Source organism: Panthera tigris, chromosome C1 (genome assembly GCF_018350195.1).
Source record: "Panthera tigris isolate Pti1 chromosome C1, P.tigris_Pti1_mat1.1, whole genome shotgun sequence".
In the NCBI taxonomy this organism is placed as follows: Eukaryota; Metazoa; Chordata; class Mammalia; order Carnivora; family Felidae; genus Panthera; species Panthera tigris.
The window spans coordinates 50,083,774-50,103,622 of NC_056667.1; the positions used below are offsets into that span (position 1 = coordinate 50,083,774).

The following is a 19,849-nucleotide window of genomic DNA, read 5'->3' on the forward strand; positions in this document are numbered from 1 at the left end:
AGCTGTTTTGTACAATGGGCATCAATGTCTCTTGCGTGAGAAGCCTTAAAACCACAAGAAAGCCATGTCAAATACCTCTATATTAGATTCCTGGGGCTACTATAACAAGTTACCACAGTCTTTAGTGGATTAAAACAATAGAAATTCACTCTCCCACAGATCTAAGGCCAGAAACCTAAAATCAAGGTATCTCCAACAGCCCCACGCCCTACAGAGACTCTAAGGGGAGAATCCTTTCTAAGCCTCTTCTAGCTTTTGAGAGCAATCAGCATTGCTAGGCATTCTGTGGCTTTTGGCCATATCACTCCAATCTCTGCCTGTGTCTTTACAATGCCTTCTTTTCTGTGTCTGTCTTTTCCCCTTCTGTCTCCTATAAGGACACTTGTCATTGGATTTAAGGCCTACCTAGATAATACAGGATGATCTCTTCATATCAAGATCCTTAACTTAATCACATCTGCAAAGACTCTGTTCCCAAATAAGGTAATCCTCCCAGGTTCCAGGGACTTAACATGGGTATCTTTTGTCCTACCACACCCTACTTCTGTGAAAATGGTGGAGGTTTGAAGGAATTGAGTGGAATTTAATTTCTTCTTTAATTTGTTTCTGATTGTCTTCACCATGAGATTTTATTTGCAGCTTAAGTGCAAAAAAATCTTGAATTGTTTACTTAAAAGGATAGGCTTTTCTATAGATGCAAAGTCTATAGCAAAAAAATAAATCAGGAAACCTAGAAATACATATTAAAGTTAAGAATGTTAAGTGGTCACCAAATTCCCTGCCTTTTTTTGTTCTTTATCTTCTAATCTCCATTCTAATTCTAATTCCTGCTCATACACCTAACCACACAAAAAATGAACATACACTTAATTTGGTATATGAGCTGGATACATGTTTATTTTAAAAAAAAAAAAAACATGTTCTTTGAATATGCTTTTTTAATTTATTCAGATAATATTGTTGTGGATCTTGTTCAGTTTTAAACTATTTTCATAGTATGCTATAATTTTAAGACATTTCCATATGGCATACGCACATCTAGGTAAGTGCTTATAATTGCTGCCTAGCATGAGAATGCATCCATTCTCTTATCAGTGTTCACATCTAGGTTCATTCCAACTTCCTGCTCCCACAAACAGGCTACAACAGACATCTCTGCTCATGTCCCCTTGTGGAAGCAATACAAATTTTTTAGAGTAATTGCCCAGAAGTATTTTTTTACATATTATTCAGGTGATTCTGTGAATCACCTATTAGTTTACTGTACTCATTTAACTATTAGGATCTCTATCTTGTTAACTTGCAAAAATTATTTGTATATTCCACATATCAATTCCTATTGCTAGTATCCTTTTATTTAGTCTATTAAGTGTTAACTTGGTCTATGTCCATGACATTCTTTTTAAAACAGAATGTCTTAATTTTAAGGTAATCATATTCAATAATTTTTCCCTTATGATTTATGTTTTGAGGATCTTGTTTAAAAAAATTTAACCAATCTAAGGTCATGAAGATATTCTCCTCAATTAGCTTTTTTTTAAAAAAACATTTATTTATTTTTGAGAGAGAAAGAGAGAGAGAGAGAGAGAGAGAGAGTGTGTGTGTGTGTGTGTGTGTGTGTGTGAGCCGAGAAGGGGCAGAGAGAGGGAGACACAGAATCCAAAGCAGGATCCAGGCTCTGAGCTGTCAGCACAGAGCCTGATGTGGGGCTCGAACCCACAAACCGTGAGATCATGACCTGAGCCGAAGTCTGGTGCTCAACCGACTGAGCCACCCAGGCGCCCCATCTCCTCAATTAGCTTTAATGTAAAAGTTCCTCTTCTCCTAGGTATACATCCAAAAGAACTGCACAGGGGCTTAAATAGATACTTGCAAACAAATATTCATAGCAAAAATTATTCACAATAGCCCAAACGTGGAAACAACCCAAGTATCCATCAACAGATGAATGGATAAACAAAATGTAGTATATACATACAATGGAATGTTCTTTAGCTATAACAGGGAATGAAGTTCTAATACATGCCATATTATCAATGAACCTTGAGAACATTATTTAAAGTAAACTAAGTCAGACATAAAAGGACAAAAATATGATTCTACTTATATGCAATATCTAGAATAGGCAAATTCATACAGGCAGAAAGTAGATTGGAGGTTACCAGGGGTTGGGAGAGTGGGAAATGGGGAGTTATTCCTTAATGGGTACAGAGTTTCCATTTCAGGTGGTGAAAAATTTTGGAAATAGACTGTGGTGACAGTTGTACAACATTCTGAATGTAGTTAATGCCACCAAACTGTGTAAGTTAAAAAAGGTTAAAATGGCAAATTTTATATTATATATGGATTTATTTTTTACCAGATCAAAAAAGAGCTTACTTCATTTGAACTTTATTAATGTTATAGTTTTGTTTGTAAACTTTTGATTTTGTTAGTGGAAAATGTATTTTGTTTGACTATATTTAAGTAACATTCGAATAAAAACAAATTAATTCAAGAAAAAAATGTGGTTACCTGTAAGTACTCCAATATCTGAACTTCAGCAATAGCAATCTATGCCCTTGCATATAATGGCTTTGCATTGTCAACAAAGTCATACTGGCTTAGGTAACTCAAATTATTTTACAAATTTAAACGTTATGCAGAAACTAAAAAGGGAAAGGAAAAAACTGAGAACACTTTATACAACTCTATCAATGCACCATTTTTCTATATAATGCACTTAGGAGTTTCTCCATATTAAGAATGCAAGTTCAATACTGGCAAGATCAAATCATCTCCTAAAGACCTACTAACCTGGTGAAAAGTAAAATGACCCCACTGTCCGCAATTACAGGATCATGATGCAATATGTATCCATCCTAGTTCTCCCCCCAAAAATACATGTATATTCTTTTAAAAGTCAGATTACATTTCTGTGTCCATAGCTGACTTCTGCGTGTGGTTAATTTTAATATGAGGCTATTAAAACTCTGATTAGTCACATTTAAGCACCAGGGCACCTGGGTGGCTCAGTCAGTTATGCTTCTGACTTCGGCTGAGGTCATGTTCTCAAGGTTCGTGGGTTCCAACCCTACATTGGGCTGGGCTCTCTGCTGTCAGCACAGAGCCCACTTGGGATCCTCGGTTCCCCTCTCTCTGCCCCATTTCTGCTCATGCATGCTCTCTCTCAAAAATAAAAAATAAACATTTAAATTTTTTTAAACATTTATTTATTATTGAGAGACAGACACAGAGCGTGAGCAGGGGAGGAGTAGAGAGAGGGGGAGACACAGAATCTGAAGCAGGCTCCAGGCTCTGAGCTGTTAGCACAGAGCCCGACATAGGGCTCGAACTCACGAACTATGAGATCATGATCTGAGCTGAAGTCGGTCGCCTAACCAACTGAGCCACCCAGGTGCCCCCAAAATAAACATTTAAATAATAAATTAAGCACCAAAATTCCTACATAGTGCCAGAAGTTATACATTCAGACCCCTTGACTTCATCTGATTTAAAGACTTGTTAGTATAAATGCTTAATAACCAATATCAATATTATTCCTCAAGAAATGAGTAAGATTCATATATTATATATCTCTTGAGGAAAACACAGCTTTGGGATGATTCTCAAAACCAGTTTAAGATACTCTTTACTTTTTGAACATTCCTTTAATTCACTAAATAAAAATCTGCCCACCTGATAAATGAACTAAGTGAAATCTACCTAGTTAAGGTCACATGACAGAGCAGAGGCTACACAAATTATTAGTCTCCTCAGTTTTCTAGTTTATTTCCCCAATAAATCACACCAGGGTTAAATAAACAATACAGAGAGCTATTTGAAAGAACTGAGATCTATAAAATGTCTACTGCTTTTTATATATTGCTGTCCAACATCTAGTGAACTATCAAGGACTTTGATCCACTTTTCCAGCACTGGTAACAGATTTAGGGTGATTACATGGTTAGTCCTTTTTTTTGATCAATAGTATGTGTGTCCCAGGGCAAGGATGTAGGCTAGGCATTGGACGAAACAAACTGGCTTACACAGAAGTGAACCTACAAGTTAAGCCTTGCTTATGTTCTACACTGAAAAGTATAGGTTTTTAAAATTTTTAGTAAAATTCAAAGAATTTCAACAAGATAAAATAAAGATAACTCATTTTTATTTTAAGCCTGCAGTTCTCAAGGAAACATTTTATTTCTGATAAGTGGGATCTTATTATCAGACCACTTTGGGGATAGAGTATAAGTTTCTCTAGCGCAGGACCTCAACTTATTATACCTAACTGGTACTCACTAAACCCGTTTTCCCTGATGGCATAAAACCTACTATTTATAGTTTATCGTATTCAATTTTATTTTATTACCTCTCAAGTGACACCAGGAAATTTAGAGCTTTAAGGGCCTAAAGAAAAAAAAAAGCACTTTTAAAAACTCTTTTTTAGCTTCTTACTTTCCCCATAATTCGTACACAGCCACACTTTTCACAGGGTGTACTGCATTCAGTTCAAATCAGCCAAAACTTCTGATGGCATACTCTTGGTTTAGCACACTACCAGTGCTATAGGGAATTTTAAAAACTTTTTTTCTTTTTTAAATGTTTGTTTATTTTGGGGGTGGTAGGGGGAAGGGCAGAGAGAGAGAGAGAGAGAGAGAGAGAGAGAGAGAGAATCTGAAGCAGGTTCCACACTGTCAGTGCAGAACCAGACACAGGGCTTGAACTCATGAACTGCAAGATCATGACCTGGGCTGAAGTCGGACACTTAACAGACTAAGCCAGCCAGGTGCCCCAAAAACTTTTCTTTTTTTCTAAAGAAATTTATGAGTGAAAAGTCAAACCTGGTGTTTGAAAGTTAAAAAAAAATAACACAGAAACAATATATAATGCAGTGTTAAAAAAAAATTATCTATATTAAATGCCAAACTAACAAGATATTTTATACATTTTTAAAATTAATTAATGTCTTGAAATTATGCTGCTTTTGTGAATTTCTACTATTTACATAGTTTATTAGTCCCTTAAGGAGATATACTCTGTAATGCTAATAGGAATAAAAATGAAAGTAATTTCTTCCATGATGCATAGAATTTTTTAAATTGTCACAAAGCACCGCTGATGTACTTTCTTCCAACAACTTTCTACATTCCAACTCATATTTCCATTTTCCCTCTACCCATCCCCATCTTTCTGATTTGTGGCCATCTTGTCTCCACTTACGAGAGGAAACATTCTTTTCTTTTTGTTTGGCACAGTCCACATCAGTGGTTTTGGTATTGTTAAAAATGTCCAAATTGTGTAAGTAAGGAAAGAAGTTTAAATGAAATCAAAATATTCTCATACTTATTCTGATAAAAAAATTAAATGCCTAATCTATCCATCATGACATACATATAAAAATGTATAAGCACAAAAGAATGCTTATTTTAAAATCCTCAGAACTGCCTTATAAATAACTATATATATATATTGTAATTATATACAACAGCTACTTATAACTGAAAGACTGTATGCTACACACATATCACTGATTTAGATTTTTGTTGAATGCACAAAAAAGCTGAATTAATTCTATGTATTGTTTCATACTATTAATTCACACTGCCATTTCCATACTTTTTAAGAACAGAAAAAGAAGAAACTTCAAAAGTTTATTACATAAACTCATTAAAGTATTTTCAGTAAATACAGTGACATGTAAAGCTTACTTTAGCAATATATACATTATACTTTATATTATTTTGGTTCAAAGTTGAAATAACTAGACCTATATTTTTAAAGAGGATTTTCCTAGATTTTTGTTATAAACACTGTGAAGCAAGTATGTTTTTATAGGTCTTGAGTTCATGCACAATATGTTTCTGGGATCACAGCCCAATAGAAAAACATTGCTATTCACTGGGGAACAATATTTAATGGCAAAAAGAAAAAAAAAAAAAAAACCAGAATGGAGAGAATGAGGAAAGAGAATAAACAAAAAGATGATGGACAAATGTAAAAGGTCTATGAGAAATTGGAAAAAATATATTTGGGACAAAAACATTAACATAGTTTATAATATTTATACTAAAAACATTTGATTTGCTGAAAAAATAATCCTTAAAAACTAAAGCAGTCAACATCACATGTTAAGTATATTAAATGTCATGTAGAATAAGGCTATATCTCCTATTTTGGCTACATTTGAAAACTTATATTTTCTCCAATCTGAAAGCGGTCAAAACTAAAGTGGCAATGCCTATTAACATGCCTTACTTAGAGAAATTTACTGCAGAAATTCAAACACTCTAATTCTGCCTCAATATTTCTTAATGCGCTAGTTTTAATTCAAGATCTTTAAGAAACAAACTATTTGTTCTCAAAAGTTCAGGCATTCATGTACCAGAAAGCAGTAGCTGAATCAAAAAACTCCATAATCTGATATAAATAAAGCTATAAAGCAATGACGTCACCAAAGAAAGAACCTAGTGTGAAAATATTACCTAATGGGTTTCAAAGACATTGAATTATGGATATCTTAAAGAATCCCAATAATACATTAAGTTCCTTGGATCCTCATTTGAAGTGAGAAATCCATTTCCAAGCATATGTGCACAAGTACCTTAGCCTCTTCATGCCTGCTTGCCTGTCCCACAGTCAGAGAAGGCAGGATATTTGGTTAGGCATATGTTTATGAATAAAGACAGGAAAATTCCAACTTTGAAACCAAATATTTTCCTTGTTTAATTCTGGTATCTTATTGGTCCATATGCTGCCTCCTCCTCACAGTATGGTACCCTCCTCACAGTATGCTACCAAAATCTCCTGGATTTTGACTTTCTTTTAAAACATAAGGATTAACATGAAGCAGACAGAATTGAGGAGTGGAAATATTGTATGAGAAAGAAGACCAAAACTGATGATGCTCTACATACATAATGACACACTTGCTGAAGACATTAGGTGCTCCATAAATGCGTACTGAAATGCTGTTTTGTGACATTTGTTGTGATAAATTTATCTCCTTCTCTAATTTAAGAATCCTCATGAGTTAACCACCACCAGTTCAGGATAATTTAATGTAAAACATCTGGTGGCCCTTTTAAATGCTACAGGATAGCATTTCACAAACTTGCCTGCCTCCACACCAGTGCAGCAGGAGAAAATGAGGTTAACACAGAGAAGCAGAGATGAGTGTCAGGGGAGTCCCCAAATACATCATATGATCCTATGGATTTAGTCTTGCCCAAGACCAACCCATTCCTAGATTTTCTTTTTTTTTTTTTTTTTTTTCTTTCTTTCTTTCTTTCTTTCTTTCTTTCTTTCTTTCTTTCTTTCTTTCTTTTTCTTTCATTCCTAGATTTTCTACAGACCTCCTGGACATTGCTTTTTTCTTTCTGGCTTAAGCTAGCTGGATTTCAATTTCTGTAATTTACAACCAAAAGAATACTAATATACAGTGCCTGTCCATTAAAAAAAAAAAACAAACCACAAACATTGTTTCTGCCTATATATGTTCATATGCAAATATCAGATCCCCATCAATATTCTATTATAATAATTGACAATGTGGCTGTGACCATCCAGGAAAATAAATAATAAATCCAAGAAATAATCTTAATCCCTATTAGAGATTCATAATATAAATTATAAAGACTCTTAGAAGTTATCCGGTAAAGAAATCTCAGTTGAATTCACATTTACAAATCATATTTGAGCACTGAATCCTTTCTTTATGAAGTTCTTACGTCTTTTAGAACTATGAACTGGTAGAACACAGGTTGGGAAATGCTACTTGGAAACATAGCTATGATCCCTGAGATCTAGTATCTAAAGAAAAACTGAAAAAGTATTCCTAACTGCTTTCTAATATATTTATTCTTAGTTTTTGTTTTTTGTTTTTTTTGAAACAAGAAAGGAATTTATTTCAGTGAGGCTAACATTGGTAAGACGATGGACTAGGTTCTCAAAATGCTGGAAATATTTGTAGATTTCTATCACAAAAATGTGGGTCAAAGGTGGGTGGTTACATGAAGGTGGGGCAGCAAAGGTCAGGTTGATCACTGTCTGGGGATCAATCCTGTGGGGTCTTGCTGGTTCAGGGCAGTTCTTATTGCTCGAGGGGGAAGTTTCAGTTCTCATCAGGGGATACTTTGCCCCACAGGGTGTTTTTGCCTGAGTTAAGAGATAAAGTGTGCTTTCTAATATATCTAAAATATACCAGGAAAAGATCACAGATCACAGTTTGAATGTAAAAGTAGTTCATCTTCTAGATTGAAACTAACTTACCTGCATTGAAATAAGAATGAAATCAATTAGGCTCCCAATTCCACAAAATCCGACAGTGCAAAACTTTAACAAACCTAGAAAAGAAGATAAATTCATTTAAAACTCGGAAAGTCTTATAACTATTAATTTTTGTTTTCCAACAAACCATTAGGTATACTGTACCACAAACTCTTTATATCAAGAATATAAAATTAACACTTTAAAAAATCAAATCTTCACCTGAAAATATGAGAAAGGTTTAAAGGACTCTCTATATAAAAAAGACACAAAAAATGATTAGTTCACCTAAATAAATATTATAAAGTGAAATAAGAACTCAGTGTATGGATGCCTGCCTAGGTGGCTCAGTTGGTTAAGTGACTTTGGCTCAGGTCATGGTCTCATGGTTTGTGAGTTCGAGCCCTGCATCAGGCTCTGCACTGACAGTGCAGGGCCTACTTGGGATTCTCTCTCTCTCCCTCTCTCTCTGCCCCTACCTCACTCGCACTTTTTCTCTCTTCCTTCCTCTCAAAATAAATAAATAAGCTCAAAAAAACAAAAAACAAAAAACAAAAAAACCACCTCAGTGTAATCTCACAAAATTTCTTAAGAGAAAAGGTCTAAAGGAATAAATCTTTAAATCTCAGTACACCAGAATTATAGAACATCTTTTAGTCCTAAAACCCTTGCTTATTTATTTAGACTTAATACATAGGTGATCCAAGTTTTAATACACATTTACAATAGAAAGTTCAAATAAATAAAGATTATCAAGGCACAGAAAAAATAACCAGGAAAAAACATTAATCTTACAGTTAAATTGCAAAATTTTATTAGCAACTCAATTATCTTTATCCTATACTTAATTATCTTATAATTATCCTATACTTTTTTTCTAAGCATCTCATGATTATTAATTCTATACTCAAAATCAATAATTCTGTGTACTATATACACTTCTGCCTTCAGTCCCAACCTTAGAACTAAGGTACTAAAACAGATAATAACAGAGCATAGAATCTAGGACATATACAACGATATTACACAAAACATGATGATGAAATAGAGGAGGCAGATTGGGGGTGGGGGTGGGATGAGTAATCTCTCTTCTATATTTAAACTTAAATTGCTTTCCAGACATTGCATTTGAGATATAAAAATGGTAGGAAACAAGACTTTTCGTGAAAGGGTAGTTCTAAGTATCAACTACAAATAGATGCCAGCTAAAATCACAAGAGTGGATGAGATCACCTCCTGCACACAATTTGGAAATACACAAATAAGACTGAAATATGTAGGTACATTACATGATTATTTCTCCCTTTTTAGTATTAGACAATTGGACATACAGCAGAATAATGTTTAAGTACTAAGATAACACATGTTGGAAATAATTTTAAAACTACTAAAATATACAGATTATATAAAATTATGCTTTTAGTTTTCTTCAAAACAGTTGTTATGTTCCATCTTTGTCTCATGGAAGTCCCATCAGAGGACGGTCTTTTATCTGTTTTATTTACTCTTGTGTCCTTAGTACCTACAGCATTACATCATATCACAGGGAGGATGTTCAATATTTGTTACATGAATGGATAAATGGTCTCAGCTTTTCTGTTTCCTAAAGACCTCTAACTTTTTAGCCATTATCTTATATAACAACTCCTTAAATTATTTTATTTATTAGTTATGTTTTATTATAGTTGCCCAGGGAACTTGATCCACTGACTTGGTATATTTTATCCATTCACTCATTCATTATATTTCTGAAATGCGTCACTCTTCATGTAGCATTTTAGTGTAAATTTGGAAATACCATAGAGGTTCCTTTCTTTTAATTTTCTTATAAAAAGATTAATGTCAAGAATGGTCCGAGAAAAGTTTCTCTTTAATTAATTGCTACTCTATGAAGAAAACATAACCATGTCAGATCCTTTACTCTTGTCATGACTTCTTCCAACAATATTCTGTAGCTCTTGTCATTTCTCAGGCGACTTCTTCAGAGCAATCTTCCTAACCTGCCTGTCTAAAGCTGCATGCTGCTTCCTGCCACATCTCCCTTATTTATTGCCTTCTTGGTGCCAATTAAAAATCTGTAACGGCCTCATTTGTTGGTTTGCATTCATTCTCTTTCTTCCACTGCCATGTAAATTCCTAAAGGCAGAGTCCTTATCGATTCCTTGAACAGTACCTGACACAGTAAAAGTCTGATAAATATTTCTTTTATGACTATCAAAAAACTAGAAACAATCGAAATGTTTAACAGGGAGGAACTGCCTCAGAAAATCAAGGTACACCTAGTAATAGGAGAGAGTATTATGCAGCTGTTTAAAACAATGATGTAAAATATATTTATTGGCAAAGTGATGGGACAACACTCAAAAGAGAGAACGATAATGAGTTCATGAAAATCTTGATATTCTGCTGCTGAATCCTTACTTAAGGGTTCTTCAGAAGAATGAACATGAGAGGTTCCTGTTCAGATAAAGTATTAGATAAGGGAATGATATGTGTGTTTGAAACTTTGGTGAGTGTCACCTACTTCTAAAGTAACACATTTAAAGAAACTATAGAACATGGCAATGCAAGCTGGTGCAGCCACTCTGGAAAATAGTACGGAGGTTCCTCAAAAAACTAAAAATAGAACTACCCTACGACCCAGCAATTGCACTCCTAGGCATTTATCCAAGGGATACAGGTGTACTGTTTTGAAGAGACACATGCACCCCAATGTTTATAGCAGCACTATCAACATTGTGTATGGAAATGTGTGTGTGTAAGCCACACAATATTGTGTGTGCAAGCCAAAGTATGCAAAGAGCCCAAATGTCCATCGATGGATGAATGGATAAAGAAGATGTGGTATATATATACAATGGAGTATTACACAGCAATCAAAAAGAATGAAATCTTACCATTTGCAACTACGTGGATGGAAATGGAGGGTATTATGCTAAGTGAAATTAGTCAGAGAAAGACAAAAATCATATGACTTCACACATATGAGGACTTTAAGAGACAAAACAGATGAACATAAGGGAAGGGGAACGAAAATAATATAAAAACAGGGAGGGGGACAAAACAGAAGAGACTCATAAATATGGAGAACAAACAGAGGGTTATTGGAGGGGGTGTATGAGGGGGGGATGGGCTAAATGGGTGAGGGGCACTAAGGAATCTACTCCTGAAATCATTGTTGCACTCTATGCTAACTAATTTGGATGTAAATTAAAAAAATTTTTTTTTAATTAAAAAAATAAAAGGATATATGCAAAAAAAAATAAAGAAACTATAGAACAGACCCAATATGATACTTAAGTATTTAAAATATCTGCAAACTAACCTACAGCAACAGAAAGCAGATGAATGTTTGCTTGGTAAAGAGCAGGACAAGGGGGACCAGAGATTACAAATGGGCATGACGATGCTCTGGGTAGTGACATATATGGTCATTATCTTGATTATGGGGGATTGTTTCAAAGGTGTACACATATGTCTAACTTATCAAACTGTACATTTAAGATATGTGCATTTTTAATGTTTATTTATTTGAGAGAGAGAGTAGGAAGAGGGGCAGAGAGCAAGAGAGACAGAGAGACAAAGAGAGAGAGAGAGAGAGAGAAAATCCCAAGCAGGCTCCATGCTGTCAGTGCAGAGCCTAACATGGGGCTCATTCTTACCTACTGTGAAATCGCGACCTGAGCGAAACCAAGAGTTGGATGCTTAACCAGACGCTTAACTGACTGAGCCAACCAAGGTATGTGCATTTTAATGTATGTCATGTATACCTCAATAAAGCTGCTTTAAAAATTAAGGAACTAAGTTAACTATTAAAAAAATTTTTTTTTGAAAGTTTAAAATCATCACAAGGGCACCTGGGTGGCTCAGTCAGTTAAGCATCCAACTTTAGCTCAGGTCATTATCTCATGGTTTGTGGGTTTGAGCCCCGGGTCGGGCTCTGTGCTGACAGCTCAGAACTTGGAGCCTGCTTCAGATTCTGTGTCTCCCTCTCTCTGCCCCTCCCCCACTCGTGCTCTGTCTCTCTCTTTCAGAAATAAACATTAAAAAAAATTAAAAATAAAAAGAAAGTTTAAAATCATTACAGTGATTTACATCTTGTTTCACTTCAAATCCAAACCTATAATATTAACTATGGTTCATCTATTTCTGTAAATTTAACACAAGGGTTACGTTTACTAAAGGAAATTGCTAATACTGCTACTTTAAACTTTAGTTTTCCAAATATAAAAATATTTTATGAAAATAAGATAGGAAGGACACTGAAGGTTAAAAGAGATGATGAGAAAAAGTAAAGACTCAGATTAATACATGACACATGGCAAACATCTGAAATGTTAGCCCAGTCATTACTTCTGTTACCATTACGATTATTATCGATTGAGAAATGTATACAGCATAAATCTACATTTTTTTAAACGTTTATTTATTTTTGACAGAGAAAGAGAGAGAGAGAGAGAGCGCGCGCGCTCATGAGTGGGGGAGGGGCAGAGACAGAGCGAGACACAGAATCTGAAACAGCCTCCAGGCTCTGAGCTGTCAGCACAGAGCCCGACGTGGGGTTCAAGCTCACGGACAGTGAGATTATGACCTGAGCCGAAGTCGGACACAACCAACTGAGCTACCCAGGTGCCCCTACGTTCTTTATAATAGGATCATCTAACCTAGTCTCATATCTTGTAAATTCCTTCTGCCTATGTTACCACCAAATTACCCAAAGTTCTCTTCCAATGTGCTGTGCACTCAGTTTTCTCATTCATCTCTGCATTTATATGTGCTGCACTACTCTCTGCCTTGAGTCCTCCTCTGCACACCTTCTATTCCCAATCATCTAGCTCTAAGAGTTGTTTGAAACCTCTAGAAAGTCTTCTCTAATGCCGCCAGGATGAATTTAATACTATTCCTAGATGCTCCCAGCCCTGCCCTGAACTTTCAGCATAGCACATAGCCCATGGTATGACTTATTATATATTCTTATTTATCTGTCTTCTCCTATCCTTTCGTGAGCAACTGGAAATCAGTGCTGTGTCATTCCCATGCCTAGTCAATGTGATTACTGAAGGAACAAACTATATCAATAGTAAATTATCTTATTTGCAAGCAAATGCTGATCAGAACACAAAGTAGCGTATATTCTAAACAGCAGTTATCAAAATCAATACAAACCGTTACTCTTGTAGATTTCATTATTTTGAGCATAATACCAGTTTTTTAAAAAGTGAGGTATCTGTGAACTACCAAAACTTGATTGCCTTTTTTCCCCCAAATAAAAAAAGTGTTAGGTCTCTTTGTGCAGACCTTATTTACTAATTTCTTATTGTGAAAAGGAGTATCAATTTTAGATTTTAAAAACTATTTTAAAATTCCAAATAAAAGTGTTTCTAATCAAGAAGGATCCATTTTTATCCTGAACCATTACCATTATATTCTTTCAAAAAGATTATGCTGACAGATTATATTCATAAAGCTCATGTTGAGTGTATTTTATTTATACTTTAGTAACCCAAATATTATATTTTAAAAACATGAATGCAATAAAAGGATTTGGGTATAAAATAAAAAGAACAGAAATTAGTTTTGAGTATTTAAGAACATTTTTGGTATTTTTTCTTTTACTACGGGTTGAGTCTTGCAAACACTGCTCTCTGCATAACTGTTTTACAGAATGCAGATTATTTCGTATTGAAGTTGCTATTTGCCAAACCACAGGTGTTCTATAATGACTTGGTAATTAGCTATCATTATTCTTTTTGTGTCTGTACCTATAAAAGAGAGTTTTCAAATCTTAGAACAATCTAACCTACAAATCCCTTTATTTGTCCTATGATCTGTGGATATTATATACTAGTCCAGACTGGTAACTTCAAATTAAAAAAAAAAAAAAAAAAAGGAATAATTGAGCAAAGATTTTTAAGATTTGGGCTTAAAGACACTTTGTTATTCTCATAATAAGAAAACATTTACATTTTAAAAGGAATACCACTGTGAAAAGAGTATCTCTCCTGTTAACTGCTTCAAAAGAGCTATTATCTTTGAGAATCCATAACAGTTTAATGCTACAGATGGGCAAAACAAAATATGCTAGCTATTCCATATAAAAAAATGACAGATGTTACAGTTAAGAATACAAAGACAGATGGGGCACCTGGGTGTCTCAGTCGGTTAGGTATCTGACTTTGGCACAGGTCATGTTTTCGCGGTCCGTGCGTTCGAGTCCTGCGTCAGGCTCTGTGCTGATAGCCTGGAGCCTGGAGCCTGCTTTGAATTCTGTCTCCCTCTCTCTGTCCCTCCCCTGCTCACACCCTCTCTCTCTCAAAATAAATAAACATTAAAAACAATTAAGAATACAAAGACAGAATGCTATTAGAAAAATAAGATTTCAGGGTGCCTGGGTGGCTCAGTTGGTTGAGCATCTATCTGACTTTTGATTTTGGCTAAGATTATGATCCCAGGATTGTGGGATCAAGCCCGGCCCAGCATTGAGCTCTGAGTTGAGTGTGGAGCCTGCTTAAGATTTTCTCTCTCTCTCTTCCTCTGCCTCTCTCTGCTCCTGCTCTCTCTCTTTCTAAGATAAAAATAAATAAATAAATAAATAAAAATAAAAACTAAGATTTCATTATAAAAAAAAAAGTTTCCAGCTAATGTAGCACTGGTATACTGAGGAATAAATCAATTAAAGATAATAAAGCTATACATAAAGTTAGTCATGAGCTAAAAAGGAATTTGAAATATCTGAAAATTTTCCTTAAGTGAATTTTTAGATCTTATGAAATTTTACTCAAGCTCACCCCCACAACAAATTTCCCTTGTCTATTCCTGAAGTAAAATTTATATAATGAAGTATCACATTTAACACTAAATTACTTAGTAAAAGCAGATTTCATATTGCATGATTTACATTATTTATTCTGTCTTATAAAATTCCAATGATTGGGGCACCTGGGTGGCTCAGTCGGTTGAGCGTCTGACTTCAGCTCAGGTCATAATCTCACAGCTTGTGAGTTCAAGCCCCGCGTCAGGCTCTGTGCTGACAACTCAGAACCCGGAGCCTTTTCAGATTCTGTGTCTTTCTCTCTCTCTCTCTCTGCCCCTCCCCCACTCACACTCTGTCTCTCTCGGTCTCTCAAAAATAAATAAACATTAAATTAAAAAAATAAAATAAAATAAAATAAAATAAAATAAAATAAAACAAAATTCCAATGATCATAAATGGTATTGAGGAAGTATTTTAAAAAGCTACCACTGCTTTTTATAACCATGAAGATTAAATAAGATTATAAGAAAAATATAATTTTAGACTTTATCTATAACTATTTTCATGTCAGTCAACATACTATACAGTTAAGAAAATTTTTTAATGGTAATCATTTTATTCAAAAATACCAAAAATCTTTAACCCTGGATTCTTAGTAAAAATTAAAATTTAATTTAAAAACATTTAATATTTTAAAATTCAAAAACATTATTACTTTACATATTAGATTAGATTAGTTGATAAAACATATCAAAATCCCTAACATTAAGACAGCTTAAATGCAAGTAAGATACAATAAAAATGTCTGAATGCTTACAGAGATAAGAGGATTTTCAGTTAAAGATCATGAATTTGACATGCCCACTTAGCTCCTCTCACTCCAAGATCCCACGAAAAGATGGTAAGGAATTTTTAAAGTCCAAAAACCCAACAGAATAAAGAAAATAAAAGATAAGACAATAACAACAAAAACTCAGAAGCTGAAAAGCAGACGAATAAGAAGTGACAGACAACAATCTTGAGAAAGTTCTATCTTAAGTCAACAGTCAAAATATTTTTTGAACTAATGAACACACAAAAATTGTTGTGATAATAAAGTAAGTTATTTAAAGATTAAAAAAAAAAAAACTTTTACGCTGAAGCATAACATCGAATGTTAAAAATTACACTCGCAGTGTGCCTGGGTGGCTCAGTCGGTTGAGCGTCTGGCTTTTGATTTCAGCTCAGGTCATGATCCCAGGGTTGTGGGACAGAGCCCTGCATCAGGCTCTGTGCTGACAGTGTGAAGTTGGCTTAGAATTCTCTCTCCCTTTCTCTCTGCCCCTCCTCTGCTCACTCTCTCTCACTCTCTCTCTCTCAAAAACAAATAAATTTAAAAAAAAATTATACTTGCAAGTTTATGGAATCTCAGCCTCCAATGGAAAGGTTTTCTTTGACTGACCTAATAATAGATTGGAAGAGCAGTGGCCAGAGAAAGGCAGTTCCTGGCAGGAAACTAATATTCACTATACAGAGCTTTATACGGAGCTTTACCTAGAATTTTACTTTGCAGGAATTTTACTTTCACAGTATACATGCCAACATATTATTATGTGCTGCAGTAAGAAAAAAACATTAACTTACACATATGACATGACAGCTCATCCAACACACATCACAAAAAATCAAAAAGTCACTCGTTAGGCCAAATATTTAAAATTTAAAATAGACTTCGAAATCATCACAGAATAAACTGTTGTAAAGAACAGCGTTTCTCCTTCCCTCCTAACTTTTTAAAAACTTTCTGAAAGTTAGAAATCTTTACAAAATATATATATATAATTCTGTCTTTTTAAAAAAGTTTTTTTTTGAAAGTTTATTTATTTTGAGAGAGAGAGCGAGTGGGGGAGGACCAGAGAGAGAGGGAAAGAGAGAATCCCAAGCATGCTCTGTGCTGTCAGCACAGAGTCCAATGCAGGGCTTGAACTCACTGTGAGATCATGACCTGAGCCGAAACCAAGAGATGCTTAATTGACTGAACCACCCAGGTAGTCCTATACAATTTCATCTTCTTAAAGACAACATAGAAGACAGGCACATGGGTGGCTCAGTTGGTTAAGCATCCGACTCTTGGTTTCAGCTCAGGTCATGATCTCACGGTTGGTGAGATCGAGCCCTGTGTTGCCCCACATTGGGCTCTGTGTTGACAACATGGAGCCTGCTTGGGATTCTCTCTCTCCCTCTCCACTGCTCATGCTTGCACATGTACTCTCTCTCTCTCAAAAATAAATAAATAAAAATTTAAAACTTTTTTTTTTTTTTTTTTTTTTAAAGAAAACATAGAAGGAAATACAAGGAGGGGGCACCCGGGTGGCTCAGTCAGCTAAGCACCTAACTTTGGCTCAGGTCATGATCTCCCAGTTCATGAGTTCGAGCCCTGCATGAGGCTCTCTGCTGTCAGCATACTGCCTGCTTCAGATCCTCTGTCCCCTTCTCTCTCTGCCCCTCTCTAGCTCGTCCTCTCTCTCTCTCAAAATAAATAAACTTAAAAAAAAAAAAGCAAAGAAAATACAAGGATAAAGGCAGAAGGCTTCAGGTGTATTCTTACCATCACCATATCATTTTACTTTCTCACTATGAATCTAGTTTCTGTCCAACTATCCATCCTTCCTTTTGTCCATCCATCTGTCCATCCATCATCTAAAAAGAAAGTTAGGCTAAAGGGTTGTTATTTTAACAACTCTGAGGCCTTCTATGAAGATTATATGATTTTATATGGTCTTAGCCAATGAGAACTGTGATCGTCATCATTATTTCCAGAGCACGCACTTACTTAACAGGTAGTGAATGTTGAATAAATGTCTATTAACTGGACAAATTTGTCCAGTTCCAAGTAAGGCTATCAGAAACATACTTCCCACTAACACCACAGTAAAGATTCCTCTTTGATCTCTGGTAGGTAGCAACATGGAAAGAATAAGATAAGCCTTGCTAGCTGGAAAGTAGAGCATTCAGAAACTTTAAATTTTTCTCAGTACAGGGCTAATAAAGAATCAGAGTACTACAGTAAATAAAGTATGATCTCTTGGGCCAGAAAATTTAGGTTCAAATTCAGGTCACTAGCTGAGCGTCCTTGGGTAAATCTCTTAATCTCATGACAATTTCCCTATCCATAAAACAAGGACGATAACAACAAATGTGTCACAGAATAAAGCAAGGCCTCTAGAGTGAGTAAATCCCTTAACCTCTCTGGTGACAATTTCCCTACCTGGTAAAGAAGATTTAAAGAGGTTGATAAAGTCTGAGAGCTGTAAGGTTTAAATAAGGGTAGGTATATAAAAGTATTGTTCAAACAAAAGCTATCATCAAATGTATACAGTTTGCATAAGCATTAGTAACTAGGGTAAATGCGAAGATTACGGCTATAAGGAACACATAAGGGGGATGCTAAGGGTACTAAAAGTCAGGTTCTACACCAGCTCATGCCGGTAGCTGGAGGTGCAATCCCAACGTCTCCTGAAAGGAAGTAGTTTCTATTCTCAAGGGAACACTGACAGAGGTTCAGGTAGAAGACAAATATTTTTAGAGGGATAGAAGGGATATGCATTTATTCATAAAAGATTTATTAAATGTCTACCATGTTGCCCAGTACTAGCAATGACAGGAAGTACCTATACTATTTTGTGTGTTTTCAAAAAGATGAAAATACAGGAGAGGTCAATATTTCTTACCCAGGCTGAATTGTAGAGCTAGCTCTATATTCACAGAAGAACATTAACTATTCAACTCCAGTTAGTTGGAACTTGTAACTATTAATAGTATGCAGAGATTTAATCTATAAGAATAGGTACATTTACCTACCGTACAGGTTTCACAAGGATTTTTTTTTTTTTTTTTTTTTTTTGATGAAACATACTCACCCAAGGCAGGGTATCCAAGGTAAAACCGATCGGCTCCCAACCATCCAAGAAAAAGAGATAGTGCCACTGCCACTTTGTATGAATAGCCATTTCTGTACAAAATTAGAACCTGAGTGTTATATACATGTATTCTCAACATGTAGACATTTCAGGAAGTAAAACTATTAATTAATACTTATTTGTTAATTTGTTCATCCATTCATTCATTTACTTAATGCCTTTTGGGTGGTTATTGCATGCCAGGCATTATGCTGGGCTATTGGGATATATTAATAAACAAAAGAAACAAAGATCCTTGCCCCTAAAGAGCTTTCAATCTACAGGCAGCAAGCAGTAAAAATAAATGTATTTTAAAAGTAAACCATATATTATGTTAGAAAGTCATAAATGCTATGGAAAAAAGAAGTGGAGCAGGGCATTTAGGGAATTCAGAATGCCAGGGATGCAGACAAGGGTGATATAAGATATAAACAGGGCAATAAGAGTAGGCGTCATTGAGAAGGGGGCATATGCACAAAGACCTGAGGGAAGTCAGTGAGTTAGTAAGCCACACCACATCTGGAAGGGAAGAGAGCCCCAGGCAAAAGTAACCACCGTGGCAAGGACAGCATACCTGACATGTCTGAGGACTATAAAGGAGGCCAGTATAGTAGGAGTAGAATTAGAGAACAGAAGAGTAGGAGCTGAGGTCAGAGGGATAACAAGGGGCAAAAACGGCAAATCATGTATGGCCCAGAATACCATTGTAAAGACTTTGGTTTTTACTTTGAAAGATATGGGAAGCTACTGTAGCATGTTAAGTAAACATGTGGTATGATCTGATTTTGATTTTACAATAATTACTCTAGCTGCTGTGCTGAAAACTGACTGTAGGGGAGTACTTGTGAGTTACTGTCACAATAACATTGTATAACAAACCACCCTAAATCTCTGTGGCTTACAACAAGGA

At 35.2% G+C, this 19,849-nt stretch overlaps 1 protein-coding gene across 4 annotated transcripts in view; it reads right to left on the reverse strand.

Moving 5' to 3' along the window:
• The window catches only part of TM2D1 (TM2 domain containing 1), a 50,589-nt gene that overhangs the window by 9,560 nt on the left and 21,180 nt on the right, over positions 1-19,849 (reverse strand). For all 4 annotated transcript variants that reach the window (XM_015540939.2, XM_007089870.3, XM_042997421.1 and 1 more), the window contains exons 4-5: positions 18,901-18,992; positions 8,251-8,324 (exon numbers count right to left, since the gene is read on the reverse strand). In XM_015540939.2, coding sequence (XP_015396425.2) covers positions 8,251-8,324; positions 18,901-18,992 — 166 coding nt within the window. The remainder of the gene's footprint in view (positions 1-8,250; positions 8,325-18,900; positions 18,993-19,849) is intronic.